Source organism: Rhodofomes roseus (assembly GCF_022264815.1).
Source record: "Rhodofomes roseus strain CIRM-BRFM 1785 chromosome Unknown C8Q71scaffold_11, whole genome shotgun sequence".
NCBI classification, from domain to species: Eukaryota; Fungi; Basidiomycota; class Agaricomycetes; order Polyporales; family Fomitopsidaceae; genus Rhodofomes; species Rhodofomes roseus.
In genome coordinates, this window is record NW_025952967.1 from 447,365 (window position 1) to 473,057 (window position 25,693).

The window sequence follows — 25,693 nt, forward strand, 5'->3', positions numbered from 1 at the left end:
ACGGCTGTAGGCCAAGAGCATGGCTGAAACATCTCATAATATACTCAGAGTTTTATGAAGATGCGTGGTAGGACAAAAAGAAAGGCCTACGATGGCCGAGGGGGACTGTTTCTGAGGAGAACAAACAAAACCAAACATGATCAGTGCACGGTCACGCTTGTCACGGCCACAGCTCGCTCCGGTGGCTGGGCACAAGCTTTGACTTGGTACTATGTCTTCTCATTCATATACGCCCTCGGATTTTAGCGAGCCCCTTTTCACCGAAAAAGTATGTTAAGTACTTGCAGCAATCGACAACCACTTTGAAGACCGCATCGCAGTGGCAGACTCTTAGCGCCCGTGACCTCCGAAAGGGCTTCATCGAATCACTCCGCACAGTGCGAGTATGCAGCCGGACATGAGCAAACAGAGATTCATACACCTTCCATTGCGTTTCTAGGTGCTTAACTATCTCCACCTAACTTGCGAGACGGCCGTGGCGTTCAATTCGAATCGCTTTGGCCCTCCTAAGTCGTGGGAAGAGCGTAGCGCTGAGATGATAGCGCGCGTGCAACGCACAATTGAACCGCGACCAATCCGCGTACGTTACACTTGAGGTCTACGACCATCAATTGCGCTGTGCCAAAGGTCGCCGTCATGTTTGTAAAGGTCAAATTCTAGTCTCGCCGCAATAACTTCCACGGGTGAGGGGTTTGTGTCGGACCTACCTCAAAGCTGCACTGTGCTCATACTACCATTCCGGCGACCCATGCGGCAATGCCACTCATGCCAAGCAACACCAAACATAACTTCCGGTGTAGGCGCTCAGGCCTCAGGCCGTGCTACCCCTCCGGGCCCTCCCCACCCACGGTGAGCGCATGGACCTAGTCTGTCTCAATATCCCTGGCAAACACTGGCCAACGCCTTTGGCGGAGTTACGTAAGCAGGTCCATCTCCGAAACACGCGTTCAAATCTCTCGCGCGCGACGCGTCGGACGCGTCGCGCTCCTCATTTGCTTGCTGCTTCCCTCTCTTGAGCTCTTCATTGCATGTACCGTAGCCGACTCCAATCAATGCAGAGCCCCGTGTCTGACGGGGCTTATACACATTCATTCACCTCGTTCAGCTCCCCTGGAGGGATCGCTTTTTGCCGCGACATCACCTCGAAAACTCTACCATGGGACCCCCACGACTACCAGCTCGAAGGAGCTTGTAAAGCACTCGACGGCGTCGACGTGCTCGCAATCACACCAACTGGATCAGGGAAAACCGGATTTCTCTTGATTTACATGCTTGTAGCTCAAGCCTTAGCAAAGGACCGGGAGCTGTGTCCGAAGGAGCTGCGTAGTCGCTTCAGAGCAGACCCGTGTATGGTTGTGGTCTGCCCGACGAAGGCTCTTGAGTAAGATATGGTGAGTGGCACTACACTCCTCTGCGGAAATCATGGCTCAGATCAGAACAGCAGTCCAAGTTCGAGGCCACCGGCCTTACAACTGTGGTCATCAATGCCGACACCACTCGAGCGAAAGGCGTGAACACTGACCCTTGGCAAAGGGCGCGATCGAACACGGCTGTTATCCTGCTCTCCCCGGAGCAGCTATCTACGTCGGGATTCCGAGGTCTAGTCAATGACAAGACGTTCACCGGTCGTCTCATGGCGCTCAACGTCGACGAGGCGCACCTACTCTGCAGCTGGGGCAACCAGTGTCGCACGTCATTCAAAAACATCGGCCACGTTCGTGTACACTCCGGTCATCATCGCGTTAAGTGCGACGATCTGCACCGGTCCTCAGATGGACTCGGTCTGACGGTTCTCGGGCCTGCACGAGGGTGAGTGTCACCTCATTCGCCGTTCTAATGCACGCTACGACATGCGCTGGCTCTTCCGCACGAGTCGGTTTGGGTTGTACGCATACTACAGGTGTCTGCGATACCCTCGGTGGCGCAAACGCCGGATATACCGGCGGAGGAGTCTGCCAATTGACAGGAGGCATCATGGGTATGTATGGTCCTGGAGAGTAGGCTGATATTGTGGCTACCGGCGTCAGTTCGTGGGGGACACCATGAACAGCGTGCGCGTACGCGGGTGGTGGTGAAGTCATAATAGGTCTGTACCAGCCTTGTGCCGGAGGGGGAGGTGGGCTGTAGGTTGGGAAATTATGATCATGGGAAGGATTTCGGTGCATCTTGTGTTTCGCCTTGAACTGAGTGTAGACGTAGAGCGAGAAATCATATCATATTCAATGTGCAGTCTGCCTCATACAGTGCGACCGATAATATCTGAGATGGATCTGGGATCGGCCACCGGCATTCTTGCCGTGCCGTGCCGCAGCCACTGGCATCGTCCGGCCATCACAGAATGGGTCCTCAAGGGGCTTGGCCAGTATGGAGGGCGCGTTTTGAAGCAGACCCTACAAAGACCCTAATACGACCGTCCTCCTCCCCTCCAAAAAGGTCGTATTTGCGGTCTGCCTATGGGAGACTAGCATGGACCCAGCCCTGCAGCGGTCGTCGACATACGATCGTCACTCAAAGCCCCGAGCCAACGGGGCATGCATCATTGATATGACCGTGCGTAGACGCGTGAGTCGATGCTTAGAGTTACATGACGTTGTTATTGATGCTCCCGCTAAAGCGCATTCCATAGTATGCCAGCATACCGATGTTCCTTCAGGCCCTCAACAATTGTTTCGCCCATGTCTGCATTATGATGACGCCTCCTCCTGGTTAGTTCAACAGCAGCAGCATGGTCAGACGACACCGTCTATTCGTCGGCGCACGCGCGCGCGCTATGGCCCGCGCGCTGCATTGTGTACTGCATGCATTGTACACTGCTGTCAACGCAATAACTTTGACCGTCTCGACAATCTCGCACTGATCTGCCCCGCCGTGCCCCTATTTCAAGGATCGACTGCCGCACCGTTGTACGTTACGCTGCCTCAGGCCACCCCCTGATCAAACTCTTCGCATCATCATACTGCTACTACGATGCCCTCTCGATCGCCACTCACTGAACAAAGGCCACCTCGAGTTCGCCACTCGACGCGTACGTCCTTATGCAGTCCCCTCTGCGCTGTTGTTGACTATGATGCCACACAGCCACTGAACGTCCGCGTCGACCTCGACCTCGACCCCGGAAGCGGTCTGCGCATCATCAGTCAACGCATTCTGACCCAGAATCAGTGACGCTTTCGGAGATCACTTCGTGTCTCGTGAGGTCAGCACCTCTTGAACCGCTAGACTGAGCTATGCATGACGGTACTTGCAGAGCTCTTCTGTGCATGGGCCAGGATATCGCCTCTTGTTTCACCGAGCCGTTCATCTATGCATGGCTTCTAGCGACTACATCCCGCGCAGGACCGCACGACGTTCCCACGTTTGTCTTTCGACCACACGTCGAACCGGCTTCAGGAGGCAACTCGTTCGAGGAGGAAGAGGAAGTCTTCGCCATGCTCCTCAACGAGGCAGACATGGTAGACGACGAGATGGACGCCGAAGAAGCGGCGCGGCGCGAACCTGTATACGTCTGGGGAAGGAGGGGGCCTCAAGACGATCCAGACTACCGGTCCTACGACTTCGCAATGGAGATACCACGAGGGCGGTTCTCGCAGAACCCACCAGCATTCGTCAACGTCCAGGTGTCTGGGTTGTCCGAATCGAACATGCGCGTGGAAGTCAACCTTAGTTTGCATGATACCAGCGAGCCTAGCTCTATACACTATCATGTACTCCAGCATGACGAGTAGATGGGCAATGGATCTGAACTTTCGAGTCACAGCGACGCTCTGGAGATGGGACTCTGGTTCTTCCTTCAGAGATCTACAGGTTTCCCGCCGGTCCAATGAACCGAGCAGGGAACACTGTGTGTAAGAGTGACAAGTAACAGTATGCGACGCGTACTCAAACGCGTCCAATGTGAGGCACGTGAGCGCGATACAGAACCTCTTCAAGTGATGTCACTGTAGTTCTCACCAACAGACCGGCCGTCCAGGCGGTGTACGCAACAGCACGACCAATCGTCCCGACACCTCGCGCGCCCAAGCCAACGCTCAATCCGCTAGCGGCCCACCATCCATCCCGACTCATCATCGAGATCAAGGATGGCCCGTCAGCGAAAGACCGGCCGAGCGAGGTGGAGATCGTGAAGTACATCAACGAGGTACTCCAAGCCAGCAACGAAAGCAGACATTTACGGGTAGTGAACGTTAAGTTCAACGCCCATAACAATTGCATCGTCTTCACGCGCGCTGATCAGTCAGCGGGAGAGCTTGCCCCGCATGCTCCGAGGTTTGTAGAATTCTTCGCTGGCACGCGGGACACGCGTATCCGCCCCGACGAGAAGTGGTTCAAGATCCAGCTCAACGGGGTTCGGACCTTCAACGACAAGACCAACGACATAGCAACACCACAAGAAATCGACCACGACCTTCGAAGTCTCAACCCAGACTACGAGAAGATGGAGACCGCCGACCTACCACGATGGATGAGACACAGGGGCGACCTTATCTCACTGTCCTACTCGTCAGTGGTGATCGCCCTCAAGTCCCAAGAAGATGCCGACCACCTGGTGAACCGGGTCAAGAACCTCGCGATTGCAGGCCAGTTCGCAGAGGTGAGACGTTACGCTGACAAACCGCCCGTCATGCAGTGTAGCCGGTGCTGGGCATTCGGCCACACAAAGTCAAGGTGCAACGGGACGGAGAAGTGCCGGATCTGCGGGGCGACCTCCCACACCGAAGCCGACCACACCTGCCAAGAGTGCCGCGAAGAACGACCAGATGAAGACGTCGACATGGACGACTGCAAACATGAACAGTACGAGTGCGCCAACTGCACAGGGTGCCACACGGCGACGTGGAGAGACTGCGCAGCCCGCGACCAGGCTCGAGGCATCACGAAGGGAACACCGCGACCGAGGGGAGGAGCTAAGGCGACCTCGGAGTGGAAGGAAGCACGGGCGCCGAAGAAGACCACAGCACCCAAGAAGCCGACGAAACCCCAGCCGAGCCAAGCGCAGCGGAAGGTAGCTACGGAGAACGCAAACCATTTCGCTGCGCTGGACGAAGAGGAGCGGCACAAAGGCGATCTGGAAGCACTCCAGAAACGCTTCCCAGACCTGGACGAGACAGAATGCAGAGCCGTCTACGCGACGGTCGTCGAGGACTTCGCAGCGGCGGTAGCCATGATCGAGCGAGAGTACTACCCTCACCGGGTCCCTGACATTGAGACCGACAATGAGGTTGGATTATGAAAGACACGACCACCCGCCCCATCCGGATCCTACAGCTCAACGCCAACCGACAAAACGCGGTAATCCACGCCCTCCTCAACACCGCGACCTCAGCCGACACCGCCGACATCATCCTCATCACGGAACCGTGGTGGGGAAACATCGGCAACGACATCCAAGGACCGGTGTCGGAAGCAGGAGCAGGATGGACACCTATCCTACCCGTCTCCGCTGTCCCGCGAGACAAACGACCGAGAGCGATGGCGTACACACGCAGACGAGGAGACTTCACAGTCACCCTCCGCTCTGACATCGCTAATGACCTAGATATCCAGGTCCTCGAAATCGCGCAGGCCCCCCACCCCCCCACCATCATCGTGAACATCTATAACGACGACAGGAAGCAGGGCGCCAAGTCGGCGGCAAAGCGGCTCCAGAAGCTCTCCCTCCCAAGGGAACGCCCGACCATCTTGTCGGGCGACTGGAACCTGCACCACCCTCTGTGGTCGCGCACGTCGGAGCCAGCCAAAGACTCGACAGAACAGACGGTAGACTGGCTAACGCAGCAGGGCTTCACGATGAAGAATGAGAAGGGAGACCCAACCTTCTTCTCGCATGCACACGACACGTGGTCCACCATCGACCTCACCTTCACCAATCCGAAGGCCACCGAGCTCGATACTGCCAAGCACTGGTGGGTTGATCGGGAGTACGCGTTCGGCTCGGACCATTTCGCGCTGAGATGGGAAATCGACAACGGCGCCATCGAGATCGACAACCCCACAGGGGAACGATACAACTTCAAGGATACTGACCCAGCGGAATGGCGAGCCGCCTTCCGATCAGCACTGGACGACCACGACCTCGACCTACACCCCTTATCCGAGCAGCACACGACACTCTCCGATGACCAGCTCGACCGAGCCGCTGACGCATTGACGGCGGCGATGCAAACCGCCAACACAACAGCGGCAAAGGTCAAGAAGCCAAGCGACCGCGCGCGTCCGTGGTGGAACGCGGACCTCCACGACGCGGCGAAGAAGATCGCGGACCTACGCACGCAGAGCCTGAACCACCTGAAAAGGTGGGGCATGCAGGCGAGCACGACGAATGCCCAGATCAAGAAATCCCGAAACTACTTCAGGCGGCTCTACAAGAAAGCACGCCAGAAGTGGATCACGGACACCCTCGAAGACGCGACCACAGCCGACATCTGGGGCTTCACGAAATGGGGTAAGGGGGTACGATCGTACCAGTCACCAGCCATCTCGCGAGGCGCAGACCAGCCACCAGCCGTCATGCACGAAGACAAGTGCAACGCGCTGCGGGACGAGCTATTCCAGCCACCACCACCGCTGCAAGGAGTCCCGGAGAACGACCTCGAGGACCCTCACCCAGACGACTTTGCAAACAAAGACGTCACAACGGATGAGGTGAGACGTTCCATATTCGAGCAAGGGGCAGACAAAGCCCCGGGCCTTTCCCAATGCCAGTTCCGCGTCATCAGATGGGCGTGGGCTGAGGCAGAATCGACCATAACAACGCTGATGAACCATTGTCTACGCGCAGGTTACCACCCCAAAGCGTGGAGGAAGGCCATTGCAGTGGCCATCCCCAAGCCGGGGAAACCGGACTACAGCAATCCCCGGGCGTACCGACTCATCCAGCTCCTGGAGTGCCTCGGGAAGACCCTGGAACGGATCGTCGCCAACCGCCTCGCCTACCTAGTATCGACCCATAACCTCGTCCCTGCGAACCAGTTCGGCGGGCGTCCCGCGAGCTCCACGGACGATGCCATCCTCACCTTCGTCCACGACGTCGAAGCAGCCCACAACCACGGCAAAGTCACCTCAGCGCTTACCTTCGACATCAAGGGCTTCTTCGACTTCGTGAACCACCGCCGACTCCTCAACGTCATGCGCGAGAAGCGCCTCCCTCTCCAACTAGTACGATGGACCGCAGCCTTCCTCTCAGACCGAGAGGCAGCAATCTGCCTGGACGGGATACGTGGGGAGATGAGACCGGTAGAGAATGGGATCCCCCAAGGCTCACCGGTATCCCCCATCCTGTCTATCCTGTACGCCGCTGAACTCTTAGAAATCTTCGAGAAGGCGGCACGGGACCACGTCGACGCCATCAACGCCAAGCTGAAGCTGGTCGACAGCCCTGGACCGACACAGCTCATCATGTTCGTGGACGACGGCAAAATCTACGTCTCCTCGGACTCCCTCGACACCAACACCCGGATCCTCAAGATCGCCTACGGCCGAGTTGACACCTGGATGGCCAGCGTCGGCCTCTCGCCCGACCTGGTCAAAAGGGAACTGATGCACTACTCGCTCAGACGTCGAACAGCCAACGACTCACCGACAATCATCCTCCCAGGTGCCAACGGCGCCAACATCACCATAGCCGCGACCGCTTCAACAAAGTGGCTCGGCGTACACATCAGGAAAGCGTCATTTGCGTCTAACCTGTCTAATTAAGACAATTAGGGAGTTAGACGATTTAGACACATCATCTCAATTAAGTAGATTCATTTCTAGTGTTAGACAGCATTTAGATGCCTATGCTGTTAGGGATGCGAGGCCGCTACTAGACGTCCAGACGGATTATGCCACGAAGAGTTACTAGATTCGAGCATTGCTACATACTACATGATGGTACTCCTAGACTGGTACTATGATCATGTTCCGTAGCAGCACTGATTTGTCGAAAGCGGAATTATCCAAAGTAATTAAACGGACTCGTGCTATGGCATGCGCAACGTGACGAATATAGAGTAGCCTAGAACTGTGTGATGAAAGGATGGGGTCGAACGGATATGTTGCACCGTCACTGCTTCAGTTAACACAGCGTCAGCGTTCTCGCGAGCGTAGAAAGGTCAACGTTGACATTGTACTCACCTGATGTCTCCTGGCTTTGACAACAGATGATTTGTCTCGTGGTTCAGCCTCTGAATGACCAAGGTAGAAGCTTCAGTCACTGGCATCGTCGTCATCGCGCTGCGAGAGGGACTACAAATACATGCCGTCAATACGGAAGCCATAATACATAGAATAGTAGTACACTTACATCGCTCTCAACGGCCGGCGGTTGCTGTGGTGCGAGATAACGAAGATCATGAGCGAATTTGAACATAGCCTTGCAATGCTAGCATACATTTTGCTCGTCATCGGACGCCGTGGGGTCAGTCTGAGGGTGGTGATCCGCTGTGTCCGAGCCCGACTCGGAATCGGAGTACATGGCATCCGAGTCGTCAACATCGGCTTCATCTAGATCGTGGGCATTTCGCTGGCCGCTGGCAGAACGCTCGCGAATCAACGCGCACGAACGCTCGAGGATAGCGTCCCATGCGCTGGCGTCCAAACGCTTGATGGAGCGCACGTAGAACATGGCGCGAGCGCCTGCGTTCTTCTCTGAGAAGCTGGGCATGGCCGGTTCCGACATACGGCGGCTATGCTTCTTGCGATGCTTCACTGGGAATTCACCACGAACTCCGAGCGTCCATGCTCGTTCAGCCTAGGTTATGTGTGAGCCGTGGTCTCATAGAGGTGGAAATATTAAGGAGCTGACCGCGGCACATGCGAGCAACAACGCGCCGCATGGATTGCCGTGCGATGGGATCTTACTGATGATCCAGAGGTGCTCGGCCAGCGTCTCCATGACGATTGCATGCTGAAAACGTTGGTAGTGTTTCTGATAACCGTCCGGGCCATTGGAATTGGTGTTAGAACTAATACTTGGCCGCTTGGACTCGCATACTAGGATCACGTACCTCGATGACCAACTTATCCCCGCGCTTGACGGTCTTGACATGCCCATACAAGTAAGGATCACTGTCCCCGATATGGAAGGCTGCACACGCAGTGCGTTCATCCGTTCCGAAGAGCTGATTATCTTCCCAGTACTTCTTGACCGCATTGATTGCAGCCTCGCCCAGGTCCGATCGCCAATTGTACACGCGCTGCATGGTCTGCGGGGAGGCCCCCGGTGCGTCAGTTCTTTCAATACGTTGCATGATCATGTAAACGCACTAAAACATAGACCGGGGTTTTCGGTTGCATGACATAGCCGAGCGGATGGTTCGGGAATAGCTCCTCCCAAAGACGTTGCATCTCAGCTGCAGGATTGATACGTTGGAGATCCCATGGATTGTCGAGACGTCCTAGAAGCTCGAGGAGTCTCGGCATGAATACTGCATTGTATTTTGACCGTGTGCCGTCAGGGAGGGCTTCGTTTGTGGCACGGACAGCGGGTCCATGGCCAGTACTGTCTGACCCGTCATCATCAGACTCTCCAACGGCGCCCTGGACCGGTGTCGGCGTTGAGGTTACGGCAACCATACCCTGCACGCAGCACAGCATGCAATCAAGGAAACAAGGGATCAGCTGCCATATGTCTGCGATTGCCAAACGAGATGTCCGTACCTGCGCAGTGCGTCGGGACACAACTGGAGCAGCAGTTTTTGTCTTCGGCGCAGATGCAGGCTGAGACGTCTTCGACTTGGAGGGAGTAGGCGCTGGTACACTCGGATTAAGCGTTGACTTACCCTTCCCATGCGTATTCCTCGGTGTCTTCGGTGATTGTTGGGTCCGAGTCGGAGGCGTCTTCCATGATGCAAGCAATCCGAAAGGAAGAGCGGGCTGTGAGCCACTGCCAGAGGCCTTGGCCTTCTTACTTGGCTGTGCCGTGGCGGGGCTTCTGTGGCGCCGTAGTACATTGACGACAATGTCAGAGTCTATCTGACGTTCAATACAGTTCAAGTTGACTCACCCGTCAACAATGATCTCGTTTCCGGCCTTTCGCTTGCCGGTCACTTGCGTTGCCATCATGGCTGTAGCCCACTCTGGCAACGCGGGGCTCACACTGCGTGTATCAGTGGCAGCTGCCAGTGCTGGGTCTTCGCGGCTGCTGACAGCTTCAATATCACCACGCCGCATGCTCGTCTCCTTCTTCCGAGACTTCTTCGGCGCGGCATGCTCTGTCGACGGCATCTTCAGTACTACCTGCGGTCGACGGGACTTGGAAGCTGGAGTAGTAGCATGGGGGGCTTCCGAGAGGATCGCTGCGCGGCGGTCATTTGAGAACGAGTCGCCGGTGTACAATTGAAGGTTACATCATCACAAGCACGTACCTGCGATGTCGGGGAGCCTCTCACTGTACGACTGCATGGCTGGAGCAATATCAATAGAGGGTCAGACGCAGTCAGGGTCAGGGAACTTGGTGAGACCGTACCGTCGTACTCGATAGCTTCATCATCGCTACTCACCCCATCCGCCTCGCCAGGCTCTAGTATGTCAAGGTGTGACAGGCCACGAGCTTCAGCACTCGCTGAGGCAGAGCTTGTACTTGGTACCTGGCGCCTGAGCTTTGGAGGGAGAACACTTGGTGGCCCGCTCTGCTCGAAATCATCGCGTTGCCGCAGACGCGACTGAACATCAGCAAGGCTGCGAATCTTACCCGTGCGCACAAGCTCCGCTGCCTTCTTCTTCTCGCTGTCGAGTTTACGGGCAGCTTCAAGCTCTTTTTTGGTGCGACGTATGACCGAATTCTCCTTGACGACATCGCCAGGATGTTGATTTTTGTTTTTTGCGCGTGTACCCGGCCGGCCGGGGTTTGGCATCTTGTGCAGATGCTGGATAAGGAGGGTAATTCGATGAGCAAGGGTGCACCGGTGAGGACAAAGGCGTAGAGAGTGGAAAATGTCAAGTTGCAAAAACAACGTTGACGTGGGCAGAGACAAGGGTCAGTGCCAGCAAAGGGCAGCTGTAGTAGTAGGCCTGCGTTACCGGACGGTGTCGGAAGGGAACCCCGATTTTTCCCTGCAATTACCAAGGAATGACGCAGCCCAGACGCAGCCCCACGAACAGCATGCTGCACGCCGCGCTAAGTCTGATTTCGCTGTGATCAGCCCGCTCATCTCCCCTTGCTCTCGACGCACTCATCGAGACTTCAGCCCTCCCCAGACTCGTAGCGACTCACCTCAAGGCCTCCATGGCTAACAATGCCCAGCATGAGGCTCCTCGACGACAAGTGCACCAACCTATACGCATTCAATGTCAGATATGCCACGAGTCATTCCAAAATCGCTCCGGCCTTACCCAGCATCGGAACGCGAAGCATGTCGAGATGCCTGTGTATGATCCTGGTCGGCACAACGCCAACCTGCAAGGCCCGCAGGAGGATCCCGAAGTTCAGCTCTTTCCAGCGGAGCCAGATGTCGACGAGGCTGGAGGTGTAGGAGGAGGAGAACCTGATGGTCAGCCTGAGGATGGGCCGGAAGATGACAGGATGGGGGAGGACCAAGGGCAGAATAACACACATTACCACCAACATATCGACGGTATGTTCCAGCCGCACAGCATGGCGCGCTTTGGATGGCTCGCTGACCTCGACTTTAGCACGACCCTGCACCGAAGATGGTGGCGAGTACCTACCTCCAGGTATGCCGCCGCAGCCACGCGAACGGGCTGCCCAAGGAGATTGGGCACCATTCGGTAGCCGGATAGAGTTCGAAGCTGGCGAGTTCCTGTTCAAGAAGATCGAGATGTCAGCAGGCGATGTCGGGACCATCATGGATCTATGGGCCGCTTCGCTCATTTCGTTCGGCGCGAAGCCACCCTTTGCAAACGCAGTAGACATGCTCGCTGTCATTGACGAGATCCAACATGGGGACGCACCTTGGCGTAGCTTCATTGTTCAGTACCAAGGTCCCATTCCGGAGGTCGGCCAGGTGCCGTCTTGGATGACCGCGCAGTACACTGTTTGGACGCGGGATCCACGAAAGCTCATCCATCTTCTCCTCGAGAATGAAGACTTCGATGGCGAGATTGACTATGTACCGTACTGTGAGAAAGACGAAGAGGGAAAGCAGCGACTCACAAACTTCTTCTCGGGCAATTGGGCATGGCGTCAGGCAGTGAGTGGCATTAGAACGGCTCCGACTGTCCACCGGAGGAATACCGTGCTGAGCTTTGATTCTCAGGACACCATCGCCGAGGATCCCACGACGCATGGCGCGATGTTCGTACCAGTCATCCTGGGAAGTGATAAGACCACGGTGTCAGTAGCTACTGGTCAGAATGAATACTATCCACTCTACCTTTCGATTGGGAACCTCCACAACACCGTCCGACGAGCTCACCGCAATGCCGTCCATGTCCTCGCATTCCTAGCAATTCCACATGGTAAGTCAACCCACATGCTGTCCCTTCGGAGCAATAGAGACAGATAAGTGCTTACTAACTTGTATATGACGGCGGCGGATACTCCAGCTGACAGGAAAGACAAGGACACCACCGCGTTTCGTTCGTTCAAGCGCCAGCTGTACCATGCAAGTCTGGGCAACATACTTACTCCGCTTCGCCCGGGTATGTCGACACCTGAGGTCGTACGATGTCCCGACGCACACTTTCGTCGCGCCGTTTACGGAATAGGCCCAAATACGCAGGATTATCCAGAGCAGGCGCTCGCTGCATGTGTCGTCGAAGGTTGGTGCCCTATGTAAGCACACACACCTACGGTCACAGTTCCCAACGCTGATTGTCATGCCCTGGGCAGATGTTTTGGTCACCATAATGACCTCGATGCCGGAGCTGATCAAGGGCGACGTACGGAGGAGTTTACAGAAGCGTTAGTTGCGATGCTTGATGAGCGTGCACTCTGGCAGGATTATGGGATTGTCAGCAACGTCATCGTGAGTTTCGATGACCCAAGTCCGTGAAAATGAAGTCTCACCATCACACCTGTACTTATAGCCATACACCAATGATTTCCCGAGAGCGGACATTCACGAACTACTCTCGGGTGATCTTCTTCATCAGATCATCAAACCCTTCAAAGACCACCTCGTCGATTGGATTATAATACTCCTGATCATTATATACGGGGAAGCGCTAGCCAGTGTGATCTTGGACGAACTTGATCGCCGGTGAGTACTCACCTTTGCTCACACGCTTGTGTTCAAGTTCATTAGCATTGATTATTGCGTGGATCTATCAGTTTAGCAACGATGCCACCATTCGTAGGCCTGCGCCATTTTCCGCAGGGGCGGCGCTTCAAGCAGTGGACAGGTGATGATACCCGCGGACTGATGAAGGTGAGAATCATACGGAACTTGGACCTGTGTCAGCCGCATACTCACGTCAAATTATCCTGCAAATATAGGTGTTCCTGGCTGCACTCCGAGGTCTTGTTCCGGACGACGTTGTTCGCGCCGTCCGATGGTATCTCGAGTACGCATACATCATTCGCCATCCTGAACAGACAGACGACACGCTCCGACGCGCAGATGAAGCATGGACTCACTACTGTCGATTCCGTGAGATATTCCGTGTTGCTGGAGTCCGAGAAGACGGCTTCTCGATCCCTCGCCAGCACGGTCAAAAGCATACGTCCCGTCACACGCGCAATTTCGGCGCCCTGTATGGTCTATGCACGTCAATCACGGAGAATAGGCACATCACGGCGGTAAAGAAACCGTGGCGGCGATCAAGTCGCTACAAGGCTATCGGCCAGATGCTCCAGACGAACGCACGTCTTGAGAAACTCGCCGCTGCTCGTGTGGACTTCACCGTGCGCGGAATGCTAGAAGGTACTTGCCTGAGCGAAGCCCTCGAAGCGATGATTGCTGCCGAGGACGACCCTGCGGAGGCCGACATGGATGTTGACGATGAAGAATGGCAGGCCGGGGACGACGAGCCTGAGCGTGATGATCGCGGTGCACGCAATGCCGCGGACAACCTAGATCAGGGAGATGAGGTTGGGCCAGTGGCAGGAGCAAACGAAGGTGCTGGTGGTCGGCCTGCCGCTGGTGCTGATGAAGAACTTGGTGACGCGGTGGATGGACCACAAGTCGATGCGTTTGTTGTCCTTGCGCGGCGACCAGGTATGTAGTTGTGACAGCACTTCTTTGATTGGTCGGTACTCACTGCAGTGCACCATATTGACAGCAAAGGGCTATCCTCGAAGGCTCGGTGACCTTGGTGACTATATTGGCCGCCCCGAGCTCCCCACCTGTGTAGCGCGCTTCATCGCGGGGCAGCTGGGTCAAGATCCTGATGTGGAAGACGTGGATCGCTACAACGATCCAGACATACAGGTGACCGTTTACCCATCTGCCGTAGCAACATTCTACGCACCAGGTGATCCTTCGGGAACTGGCGGTATGCGGCGCGAATGGATACGCGCAACACCATCCTGGCGAAAGGGACCCGCACGGTATGACTGTGCGTACGTGACTCATAACCCAGCCTTGGCTGGCTTTCGCGGTCTCCATGCCGTACGAGTACGCCTACTCTTCTCTTTCACTTTCATTGGCACATTTTATTCGTGTGCGCTCGTCGAGTGGTTCATTCCGGTCGGAGATGAAGCAGACGACGTGACGGGCATGTGGGTTGTTAAGCCCGAGATCGACGAAGACGGGCGGCGACCATGCGAGATCATACATTTGGATACTGTACTCCGAGCAGCTCATCTCCCTCCTGTCTACGGCGACCAGTTCATACCGCGCGATCTCACAGCTGAGGAAACCTTGGACGCCTTCCGCGCATACTACGTTAACAAATTCGTTGACTATCACGGACATCAACATTTGTTCTAGTGTAGCATGTACTACTGTACATAGTATTGGATGGCTCTGCGCGATCATGTCAGTACAGTACTACGCGCGCAGTAAGTGATTTTTTTTAGCCCACCCTCAAGTGTTGACTGCGGTAGAAAGTTAGGTCCATTAGGCCGGTGTTAGATGCGTGAGATACATTAGATGGTGTTAGGTGGCGTGACGCTTTCCTGATGCACCTCGACAGGCGACTCAACTTCGACCATCATGTCAAACAGATGGCCGGACGTGCAGAGAAAGCGGTATTGAAACGGGTTGGGCATGCTAGCCAACACCGTAAGGGGACTCTCACAGGAGCACTTACGAACGCTTTACACAGCCTGCGTACGCCCGATCATGACGTACGCGTGCCCTGCATGGTGGCGAGGCAAAAAGAGCCACGAGAACGCTCTCGAAAAGGTACAGAGACGCGCGTTACGACTGATATGCGCAGCATTCAGAACAACGCAGACGACGGCAATGGAGATAGAAGCGGCCATATCACCGATCCGCCACCACCTGGAACTCACCAAGGACCGGGCAGCGATCCGGCTGAACAAGCTCAGCGCGCACAGCCCGATCCTCCAACGGCTCCCCGACGCATGGCGTCAGTTCACCGAATCCAATACACCCCGACCACCACGACCAACACACAAGAAGACCACAGCACGCCGGAGGAAACCCCCAGCAACCACCCGGCTGTGCAACATGGCCTTACGGTCGGATCCCATGGACGAGCGCATCACGCCGCTTGCAGTTCCCCCATGGAGGAAGACAGCGGCGGACTTCAAAGGGAGGCTCACCATCACCCCAGCGGTGAAGGGAGTCACAAAGGAAGCCGCCGCAAAAGCGCACAATGCAAAGCTGAGTCAACTCAACAAACGAAAAGACACCATCACGATGTACTCTGACGGCTCTCTGCTCACAGAGAACAACCAGAGACGGGTCGGCGCGAGCCACGTCGCAATCGGACACAACAGCATCCTCTTCGGAAGGAGGATCCCGATGAGCCGACGCGCCGAGGTATACGACGCGGAGATGGCAGGTCTCTCGTGGGCAGCGAGAGACTTAGAGGCCTACCTACAACAACCGGACATCCCCCCCATACACGACATTTACTTCTTCGCCGACAACACCTCTGCAATCTCCGCTATCTTCGAAGCAAAACCAGGACCAGCACAAGGACACTCACGCATCTTCCGCGAAGTGATCCTCCGCCTCCTCGAAGCCGACCCAGCCACGAAGATCACCATCGCGTGGACGCCAGGCCACAAAGGGATCACCGGCAACGAACTCGCAGACCAGCTCGCCAAGGACGCAACCGCGCTCCAACCCGACAACCACCGATCCACGCGCGCCAACGCCCTTCGCAGAGCGAGGGAGCGGGCGATGCAAGCGTGGACCGACGAATGGAAGAGAACGCGCCCGACAGGACGCTTTGCGACCGCGAACCGCCTACCACCGAAACCGAAGCCCGGAAAGCGTTTCCAGAGGCTGTCGCGCGAAGTGTTCGGACGGGTATTGCAATGCCGGTCTGGACACGGATTCATGGGCGAGTACTACCGCAAACACGTCCCGTCGGAGACGGTCGAATGCCCATGCGGCGCGCAGTACCAGTCCAGGAGACACATACTCCAGGACTGCCCACGCTACGAACCTCACCGACACCTACTACAAACTGCTAGCGAGACAATCGACCTACCGACTATACTAGGTACGGAAGACGGAATCGACGCGCTCGCGCGCTTCATCGAGAAGAGCGGCGCGTTCACGAAGACAGGAGAACCGCCCACTGCTCCGGAAGGAGCAGCGGACCCAGAGCACAACGACGATGAAGAAGCAGCGACAGGAGACGACCGCGGAGGAGACGACTCAGAGCCAGAAGAAGACCCCGACGGACCGACCGACGAGGACGAAGACTAGACGGTACTAGCTGCACGGCGAAGTACCGTCACCAAACTCGACACTCCCACACCTCCGACAATCACTCGTGCACTAGGGGAACAAACCCGGCTTGCGCCCCTAGGAGAAGACGACGCGCCGAACGCGGACCGCGGATTATGCAGTTTCCCTACATCTCTGTTTCTCATGCTTATTTATTACGATCTATGCGACTCGGACAGACGAATAGAACCAGTACCATAGACGCTACCATAGACTACAAACCGACAACGACCCATTACTATATAACCCTCCAGACGTTACTCTTACCAGTACAGCCCCGAACTGGACGTCGACCTGGGTGGCGCGTTTTAACGCCCACTACTGTACAGGCCGGCGTCCGCCGCGTCTTAGCACATGTTTGCTTGTAGCGGTTAATAAATGCAGAGGTCATCATCATCATCATCACTGTAGTTCTCATCCTATCAGTCCTTTCAGCCACAATGCCCCGCATCTGCAGCACCATCCTTCCAGCCTCTGGCATCCTCGCAATCCCTGTATTCGCTCGACATCGTCTATCCTGTTACATCTCACCAACAAACCCCTTGGACAACGAATTGAGGACAGGCTAAGACTGAAGCAAGATGGCGTGGAGATGCACAGGCGCGACCAACGTCGAGCTCATCACCAACATGGCGAAGCACGGGCTCATCAACTCTGAGCGCGTCCAAGCAGTATGTCCTCGCGTAGTATCCCCCGCTGAAGCCAGGCTTATCGCGCGGGTAGGCAATGAAGAGGGTGGACCGCGCGAACTACGTGCGCAATCCGCATGAAGCGTACGAGGACTCTCCTCAGTCAGTCTCTCCTTCTCCATTTCCCGTACGAACCCATGGAAACCCACCCCACCAGACGCATCGGACACGGCGCGACCATCTCGGCCCCGCACATGGTCAGCCTCCTCCCATCCGTATCACCCCAGCCCACCCACTGACCCGGCTGCGAACAGCACGCCCACGCCGTCGAGTACCTCCTCCCCCTCCTCCACCCCGGCGCACGCGTCCTCGACGTCGGCTCCGGCTCCGGCTACCTCTGCGGCGTCCTCCACTACCTCGTGACCGACCTCGACTCCAGGGTGACCGGCACCGTCGTCGGGATAGAGCACATCCCCGAGCTCGTGGAGTGGTCGAAGGGGAACCTGCGCAGGGACGGCCTGGGCGCGGCGCTCGACAGCGGGAACATCAAGATGATCGCGGGGGATGGTAGACAGGGTGCGTACCATCCACGCGGGCTGGTCAACGAAGTCGGGCTGATCGTGCGATTGTTCCCTAGGCTTTGCGGAAGCTGGTCAGTGCTCCAGGTGAAGACGCGCTGACACCTACTGACAGGGTTCCAGGACCGTATGATGCCATCCATGTCGGTGCGGCGGCACCCACCATGCCGCAGGCACTCGTCGACCAGTTGTCCCGTCCAGGACGCATGTTCATACCCGTAGGGGAAGAGGCGCAGGCGATCATACAGGTGAGCAACCCGTTGTTGCATCGTACAAGAGATGCCGCTCATGCACGCATGCACAGGTTGACAAAGACGTGGACGGGAACGTCACGCAGAAGGAGCTCTTCGACGTCATGGTGAGTCCCACATTGGCCGGGAGCGAGACCTGTGCTGAGTGCGCGCATGCAGTATGTCCCTCTGACCGACCAGGAAAAGCAGCGGACCGCGGGTCTGTGATATGTGCTTTCGAAAACGTTGCGCATGGAGCTCATGGTGTGCGTGGACTAGCGAAGCCAATTACCGAGATGTCTTGGGCAGATCGTAGCAGATGTTGTATCATAGTTTGTACGAATACATGTTGCTTCCGCGTGCCCAGGTCGATAACGGCGTTTTACGTTTGCAGAACGAATACCGCTTGATAGGATGAGGTGGGCCCAAGGTGGGCCCGAAGAGTCTTGGATCTGCTCGAAGGTGTCGCAAGAGGGGACATCTAACGTTTGGTGACCGGATGATGAGATGTTGGTTAGGCTAGTATGGAGTTGAACCGGTACCACAGCTGCACTCTACTATATTACTACTATTATACGCATAGGCCGCCTCCGGTGAATTCGCTGATGTCTGTTTGGCATCTCACACATACACAGAGTCGGGCGTCTTCGCCTCTCCATTTATGTTTCACCTTCGACATCCGGTGGCCTTCCGGTTCAAGGATAGGTTCCTGACGGTCAGCCTCATGAATTTGTACGTATATCAGTATCTTCTTCTGGCGTCCCGTTCTGTGCATCATCCCTGTGTGTTTTCAGCCACTCCGTCGGGGATCAGCCATATACGGCAAGTCTTCTGGTTCGATCATGATCCAAGGTCCTTCGCATGCCTCTCACAACTGTCAATTCACTGTATCTGACCGACACGCAAACGGCAAACGATCATGATCTCATTTCCACCACACACAATTGCTGTCGAATCTACTGTCACAGCAACATTATGCCGCGGATTTCGGTATAGTCAGTAAGTTCAGGCATTTGAACCGTGTATGAGTCGATGACCCCGGGTCAGGCGTAAGACACAATCTCGTAAGCGGAAGCCGTGTTCCTCCCGCTGACTGCGTTGACCATTCACGCGACGGACCGCATCGCCCTCTCCGAGGCGGAAAGGCAGCGGAATTACGAGGGAGTTTTGAATCGAACTGCAGGGAAGCGGCAGCGCCCTTCATGCCTGCCGCTTTCCCGTAGTCCGACCCGCGCTTCCGACACTCCTCCAGGTCAATGAATGCATTGTACTGTCTAAAGCTATCAGCAATTCCAGCCCGACATGTACAAGTCATCACTACGCCTCTGTTCACTCAGTGTTGCAATTCGGTTCCAGACCACTCAATACAGACAATCCCTCCGTGCTGGTCGAGAATCACGGAATCAAAAGACCATCACAATCTTGACCGATGCATCCATCGTCGTTGGTCTAGACCGCGGGTATACCAAAACTAGATAGGAGGTCTGCACACATCCATCCGCTGCTACGAGCCGAGAACGACGCACCGAAAATGCATATAAGGGTCGGGTTTTCGCCAGTGTTCGCCATTATCTTCGTCTTCGCATCAGCATCCGCACACTCAACTCCAGAGTTGCATATTCTTCACGATGCCTGCTGCACTTCCTGACTTCACTGGCATGATGATCGACGCTGGTCGTCTCGAGCTACTCCAATCCGTGGGCGCTGGCGCCTGCGGTGAGGTCTACCTCGCCATTGATCACGAAGCCTCGGCCTCCTCCTCGGTCCCCGTCCGGCGTGCAGTGAAGATCGTGCCGAAGGCTGGTCCTTCGAAGCGCGACACGCAGCGCCAGCGACGGGAGATCACGATCCAACGACTCGTCTCGGACGTGCCCGGCGTCCTCGAGTTGCTCGATGTCATCGAAGACGACGCGCACTTCTACCTCGTGACGGACTATCGCGACTGCGATTTGTTCGACCTCATTGTCGAGGGCGCTTTCGAGGACAACGACGAGCGGATCCGGTCGGTGTTCGTGCAGATTCTGGATGCGGTACACGGGTGTCATCAGAAAAGGATGTATCACTGTGACCTTAAGCCAGAAAACATCCTCTGCACGGCCGACGGGAAGGAGGTCGCTGTAGCCGACTTCGGGGCGGCGACGCCTCTGGCGCGAAGCTACTCCCGCGGCTACGGGACGGGCTCCTATTTGAGTCCTGGTAAGTACTTGGTCCCCAATCATTGACACGGATAATGCTGACCTTCACTGTCATCAACAGAATGCACCGAATCCGCTACTGGACCTTACTCCACCAAGCATGCGGACATCTGGGCGCTGGGGAGGATCCTCGTCGACCTCATCACCGGCTGTCGCCGCCCCTGGGCGGAGGCCTCGCTCGACGATCCCGACTTCAGGGAGTTCCTCGAGGACGAGTATTACCTCGAGAACGAGTTCGGCATCTCGAGCGGAGCCGCCAGCCTCCTGAAGCGGATCTTCAGGCTGAACCCCATTGCGCGCCCCAGCCTTGCGCAGATCCGCAACAACGTCCTCCGCCTCGACACGTTCTTCGCCGAGTTCGAGGAGGACCTTGAGTGGGACGACGAAGACAACGAGTCCATCGACTCCACTCCCACGCCTGAGGACAGCATCGCCGTTGTCGGTACACCCGGCAACGATACCGCGATTGCTCCTCGCTTCGTCGTTTCCAAGGAATACGTTCGACCGCTGTTGCTGCCAGCACTGGCAAGAAAGGGCTCTGACGATGAATTTGCGCTCGGCTTCCTTGACGGCCTGGAGATGCTTGTATGAGAGTAGCTCCAGTGTCCACCCAGTCATGCGAGGACGAAAAGTCGGGCGCGACGTTCCCGCCGCCTATCGCCAGCCGGTCGACGAAAAAGAGAGAGGAGAACGCCTAGTAGTGCCAATGGACATTACGGACATATGCCTTGGACACGCATGGACGCTGTGCCATCGGACACTTCGAGTACACTGCAGATTAGGAATGGACAGTCAGTACCGGACAATGTGCCATGGACACGTAGGGTAGAACAAAAAAGCCAACGGAACAAAAACAGTACATACATAAACTTGCCAAAGTCAAACACAGTCATGACAATCTCTTCTGCGTGCGCGTGAATTTGTGTCACTCGCGTCCCTCTCGTCGAGTCGTCGCCTCGAGTCTTGAAGCTTGACTGGAGTCTGTAATACTAACACTGTAACAGAGATTTGGCTCGGTGCACGCTGCGAAAGTTTGTCGCGGTCACGTGCATGTGGCCGCTCCCCGCGCGCCCCTATTCTGATTCAGTCGGCTGAGGTCGCCCTGAGGTCACCGCTCGCCGCTCCTCTCGTCACACCAACCTTCACCGACTCACTCACTTATCGAATCTGACTGCATTTTTGTGGTGGTGTAACCAAACGTTCGTCGCATCGTCCATCATACTACTTCATTCAAGACATCGACCATGTCCACGTCTTACAGATGGCAGCCGCGCCCAAGCCACTTGTCCTTGTCTTCTCTCTATCCGGAGAAAACATGGACGGATTTTATGCCCCCTTCATGGCCCATCTCAAGGCTCAATGCGAGGTTGAAGTCGTCAAATCACAAAACCATGCGCTGCGGACGCTGTCGAGGTCACCACGTCCTCAAGCAGTTCTCCTTGCTGATGAAGTTGTGACCGAGCGGAGACAGGAAGGACTCCTACGCAAACTGGCAGAGTATACCAGGTCTGGAGGTACGATTGTCTTTGGCTGCAGATTCTCAACGTTCGTCGAGAAGAAGAAAATGGAGGCAATGTTCCAAGGGGTGTTGGGACTGCCGTGGACCCGGGGCGATTATTACCGCTGCGTCTTCTCTCTTAATAGAAGAGTGGAGAACATTGGCCTCGAGAGTCTCGCTTCGTCATATAGTATGAAAGCCTCGCAACTGCGCAACGTAACGCCCACGGCAGCAGTGTATGTCCCCACCGAAACTTCCCGGATCCAGTCTTTCGTCTTTGCACCTACCCCTGTCGGGAACCTAGAGCAGACCCCTGCAGCATTCACAAGACTTGGCCAAGGCTACGTCGGCTACGTCGGAGACGTCAATGCTGAAGAGGAGACAACTCACCTGCTCATCGCTATGTTGCTCGCATCCTCGCAAGAACGAGAGACCAATGATCCAGCGACGTCGACAGTGAGTTCAGTGCCAGACCCTTTCTATATCAAGCTGACAATACCATCACTGCCAATCAGAACCCACGGAACATGCAACGACCTTCTGTGCTCGTTCTCATGCTCCAGGAACAAATGGACTTTGCCTGGCGTGAAATGTACGCTGACGTACTCGCTGCCCTTCGCAATAGGGCCAATGTCACGGAGGCCTCGACAATTCATCAGGCTCTGCGACGTCTTACAACGAAGCCACTCCCAAATGTTGTGCTCGAGATGGACGGTAGTATTTTGGAGGAAAGGCATAGCGCACTTCTCTCAGCACTGATCGCATATAGCCAACTTCCTGGGAACACTGTCGTCTTCGCATGCCAATTCGCTGGATTCGTAACCCCGGATGACTTCGATGCACTCTTCGAGCGTCTGGATCTCTCGTGGCGCTGGGGCACCTACACGAAAAAGGATGTCACTGTGACGAAGTCCGTGGACGACGTTGACTTCGACTCGCTGACGGAGACATACGAGTACAACAAGGCTTTATACCTTCGGGATGTCCCCTGGGACGAAGCTGTCTATGTTCCGACGCTCCGATACCGCAGCGATGAGACATCGGCAGCGCTGGCTAAGACGACACGCGGAGGACGTATTGGATACGTCGGAGACATCAACACATCGGAACATCTAACCAAGCTGCTCCTGGCCCTCTGCTTTCCAAAAACTGTCCAACCAAGCTCGGAGAGCGCGCAAGCCGCTTTACAAACAGTCGTAAGTCTATGATGGCTCCTGCATTGTGCGCAGCGCTAACCACTTGAACAGCCTGCGACACAGCCTGCGCGTAGCGAGGGAGCTGACAATCGCGAACCAAAACCCGAGGTTTTGCTTATCTCGTTCGACAAGCTATCGTTCTTCGACAGCAGCGAGCAACAGTTGCTTTCCGCCCTGCACAAGAACGCAGTGGTCCAGGAAGCCCTCGACGAGAAGGCTGCCCTGAAACACTTGTTGACGAAACCCAGTCCTGCCGCGGTTCTTCTCACCCACACCGCTGTCGCTCACAACGACAAGGTAATTCACCACGTCATTGCGTATGCCCGCGCAGGAGGCAAGGTGATCGTTGGCTTCCAATTCCCCAACAGCCTCCCACTCAATGAGTTCAAACCGTTCTTCGAGAAATGGGAACTCCCCTGGGCCGCTGGCGCATATCACCGCACAACCTGTGCTTTGAACACGGACGGCGTACCTGCCCCGTTGCGGTCGAGCAAGCTCTTCCCCGCGTACAGCATGAAAGCCGGTCACCTGAAACACGTCAAGAAGAAACATAGGGTATATATGCCGACGACCGCATCGTGCATAGAGGAGCAGTTCAGTCAGCCAGGCCCGCTAGTCACCGGCTCGCTCCTGGATGAGTGTGCTGCAGCCTGGGCTCCCATCGGCAAAGGCTACCTGGGCTACGTCGGCGACGTCAACACGGAAGAAGAGAGCATCAGACTGGTCCTCGAGATGTGTGGTATCACCATCAAGCCCGGGGACCTTGGCCCGCGGAAGTGCAGTGTGGGTATGCGCATCGAGCCTGGTGGAGGGAGGACACCTATCACGGAGACGTACGGCGAGCGGCTACTCCCCGTGCGCAAGGAGCTATCGCGACCGAGGCCTCGAGAGCAAGAAGCTGCTGCCCGGTCGGTGAAGCGCGCCAACATGTCACGACGGAGACGCCTGACTGCTGAGGTGCTGAAGGAAGAGGTGTGCTTTCACTCTGTTAAACGTTAAACGGAACTCACGCATATGGCCCACGTGATAGGGTAATACATTATTCAAGGAGGGCAAGTCAGCAGAGGCCGCGAGCAAGTATCGTCAGGCTGCGTTAGTGTACGGACCGAGACCAGTCTACATGAGCAACCTTGCCGCAGCCCTACTCAAGATGGGACGGTGAGTTGCCACGAGATTCACCATGTACATGACTGACAGACCCGCGTAGCCACGCCGAGGCAGAGTCTGCTGCCAGTCGTGCGCTCTTCTACGAGCCGAAGAATATCAAAGCACGTTACCGGCGAGGGATGGCAAGCAAGGGATTGAAGTCGTATGCTCTCGCCATAGAAGGTGCGTTTCCCTTCCATCCATGACGTTTCCATTCTTGCATGCTATCTTGATTGCGTGCCGCAGACTTCCGTAGTGTTCTGAGACAAGATCCGTCGTCGCACGTTGTGCGGTCCGCTCTTGAAGAAACGCTCCTGTTAAACCACGGCAGGGTGCCACCTGAAGGAGATCCAAAGAGGAGCGAGGAGCATGATCCTCTATGGGAGATTATGACCGAATCGGACAGCAGCGAATATGAGCATGACGGTAACGGAACGCCGTGTCGCTATCTGAACCACGACGGGTGTAGGCATGGTTCGAAGTGTCGCTGGAAACACGCGCCTGACACACGTAGTGTTCGCGATGAAATGTAAGTCACTTACCCAGCTCATTACGAGATTCAGGTGGAATTGACATTGGCGGTGTCACAGAGGTCGCAATGTATGCATGATGTGGCTGTTGGGCCACTGCACTTACAACAAGTGCTACTACGCACACGACAAGACCTATCTTTCTGCAGGTGGATGGTGGAACAAACCCAACGTCGTAACCGAACTGTGGAACGATGCCGACGATGTCATCATCACTGGTCATAAGAAGACAGATCGAGCGATGTTCCTGGCAACGATCTGGACTCTACAGATCTGGCGCACCGACGGGTGGACGCTTGGACGCTTTAGCGCCTTGGACGACGAGAAGATTACCATCGGAAAGCGGTCAGGCGTGTTATCCGTCAACACAACGCAGCGCGACGGTCAGTTCCAGTACAGCTACTCTATGCCGGAAGAGACCACGGCAAGCGTGGCAAGAGGCGGCGACGAGGACGATGACGGTGATGACGAAGACAAGGATTACGACGGAAGTGAGTGGGACGACGAGGAGCAGGAGCAGAGGATGGACAACATGGGCTTCACCAACGACGAACTGAACGACATATTATCCTATGGCGTGAAACCATGGGACGACGACGCCTGGGTACGTATCCTATTCTTTGATGTCAAACGCATTCGAGTACTCACTCATACATCCTCTTAGGACGTACTAGATGCCGTTCGCGGCATGTAACTGTCCGCGTCAGCGCGTATCGGTCCGTGGCCGACGTGTATGTATAGTGAGGTGCGGACAGGACAGGCTGAAATCCGTCCGAGCGAAGCCAAGCCTGGGCTTCAAGCTTCAATATCCCCTCCTCTTTGCCTCAGATGAATCTATGATAGGGGTTTTGCTGCATACGCAGCTATCTAGTGCATACTCATCCTGTAATGTACCATATATCGACCTCGACTCCTCAATGAGTTTCACGCGTCACGA

The 25,693-nt window shown here is 55.9% G+C and overlaps 7 protein-coding genes across 7 annotated transcripts; 6 read left to right on the top strand and 1 right to left on the bottom strand.

Annotated features, from left to right (window-relative positions):
* The first annotated feature begins 2,784 nt into the window (after positions 1–2,784).
* On the top strand, positions 2,785–3,803 carry C8Q71DRAFT_69937 (uncharacterized protein). Its single transcript, XM_047920068.1, has 3 exons — positions 2,785–3,025; positions 3,079–3,196; positions 3,248–3,803. The coding sequence occupies exons 1-3, from the start codon at positions 2,968–2,970 to the stop codon at positions 3,723–3,725; spliced, it is 654 nt and encodes a 217-aa protein (XP_047778462.1). The 5' UTR covers positions 2,785–2,967; the 3' UTR covers positions 3,726–3,803.
* Positions 3,804–8,362: 4,559 nt separating this feature from the next.
* Positions 8,363–9,555, bottom strand: C8Q71DRAFT_708861 (uncharacterized protein; the record flags this gene model as incomplete). Its single annotated transcript, XM_047920642.1, has 4 exons — positions 8,363–8,623; positions 8,786–8,908; positions 8,988–9,185; positions 9,247–9,555. The coding sequence occupies 4 exons, from the start codon at positions 9,553–9,555 to the stop codon at positions 8,363–8,365; spliced, it is 891 nt and encodes a 296-aa protein (XP_047778463.1).
* A 206-nt stretch (positions 9,556–9,761) lies between these two features.
* On the top strand, positions 9,762–11,119 carry C8Q71DRAFT_761084 (uncharacterized protein). Its single transcript, XM_047923853.1, has 4 exons — positions 9,762–9,913; positions 9,986–10,277; positions 10,347–10,385; positions 10,448–11,119. Exons 2-4 carry the CDS (start codon positions 9,995–9,997, stop codon positions 10,645–10,647), a joined length of 522 nt encoding a protein of 173 aa, XP_047778464.1. The 5' UTR covers positions 9,762–9,913; positions 9,986–9,994; the 3' UTR covers positions 10,648–11,119.
* On the top strand, positions 11,120–14,899 carry C8Q71DRAFT_761086 (uncharacterized protein). Its single transcript, XM_047923854.1, has 9 exons — positions 11,120–11,555; positions 11,614–12,131; positions 12,198–12,399; positions 12,487–12,715; positions 12,773–12,908; positions 12,970–13,142; positions 13,214–13,310; positions 13,379–14,099; positions 14,164–14,899. The coding sequence occupies exons 1-9, from the start codon at positions 11,207–11,209 to the stop codon at positions 14,811–14,813; spliced, it is 3,075 nt and encodes a 1,024-aa protein (XP_047778465.1). The 5' UTR covers positions 11,120–11,206; the 3' UTR covers positions 14,814–14,899.
* A 2,234-nt stretch (positions 14,900–17,133) lies between these two features.
* C8Q71DRAFT_761094 (Pcmt1-prov protein) lies at positions 17,134–18,816 on the top strand. Its single transcript, XM_047923855.1, has 8 exons — positions 17,134–17,425; positions 17,478–17,545; positions 17,601–17,640; positions 17,698–17,959; positions 18,021–18,035; positions 18,085–18,209; positions 18,266–18,319; positions 18,372–18,816. The coding sequence occupies exons 1-8, from the start codon at positions 17,336–17,338 to the stop codon at positions 18,417–18,419; spliced, it is 702 nt and encodes a 233-aa protein (XP_047778466.1). The 5' UTR covers positions 17,134–17,335; the 3' UTR covers positions 18,420–18,816.
* Positions 18,817–19,663: 847 nt separating this feature from the next.
* C8Q71DRAFT_70211 (kinase-like domain-containing protein) lies at positions 19,664–21,038 on the top strand. Its single transcript, XM_047920226.1, has 2 exons — positions 19,664–20,387; positions 20,448–21,038. The coding sequence occupies exons 1-2, from the start codon at positions 19,820–19,822 to the stop codon at positions 20,975–20,977; spliced, it is 1,098 nt and encodes a 365-aa protein (XP_047778467.1). The 5' UTR covers positions 19,664–19,819; the 3' UTR covers positions 20,978–21,038.
* Positions 21,039–21,487: 449 nt separating this feature from the next.
* C8Q71DRAFT_810513 (uncharacterized protein) lies at positions 21,488–25,692 on the top strand. The gene is made up of 9 exons (XM_047926048.1): positions 21,488–21,585; positions 21,648–22,340; positions 22,400–23,080; positions 23,132–24,052; positions 24,111–24,238; positions 24,288–24,409; positions 24,473–24,755; positions 24,817–25,360; positions 25,421–25,692. The coding sequence occupies exons 2-9, from the start codon at positions 21,648–21,650 to the stop codon at positions 25,448–25,450; spliced, it is 3,402 nt and encodes a 1,133-aa protein (XP_047778468.1). The 5' UTR covers positions 21,488–21,585; the 3' UTR covers positions 25,451–25,692.
* The last annotated feature ends 1 nt before the right edge of the window (position 25,693 follows it).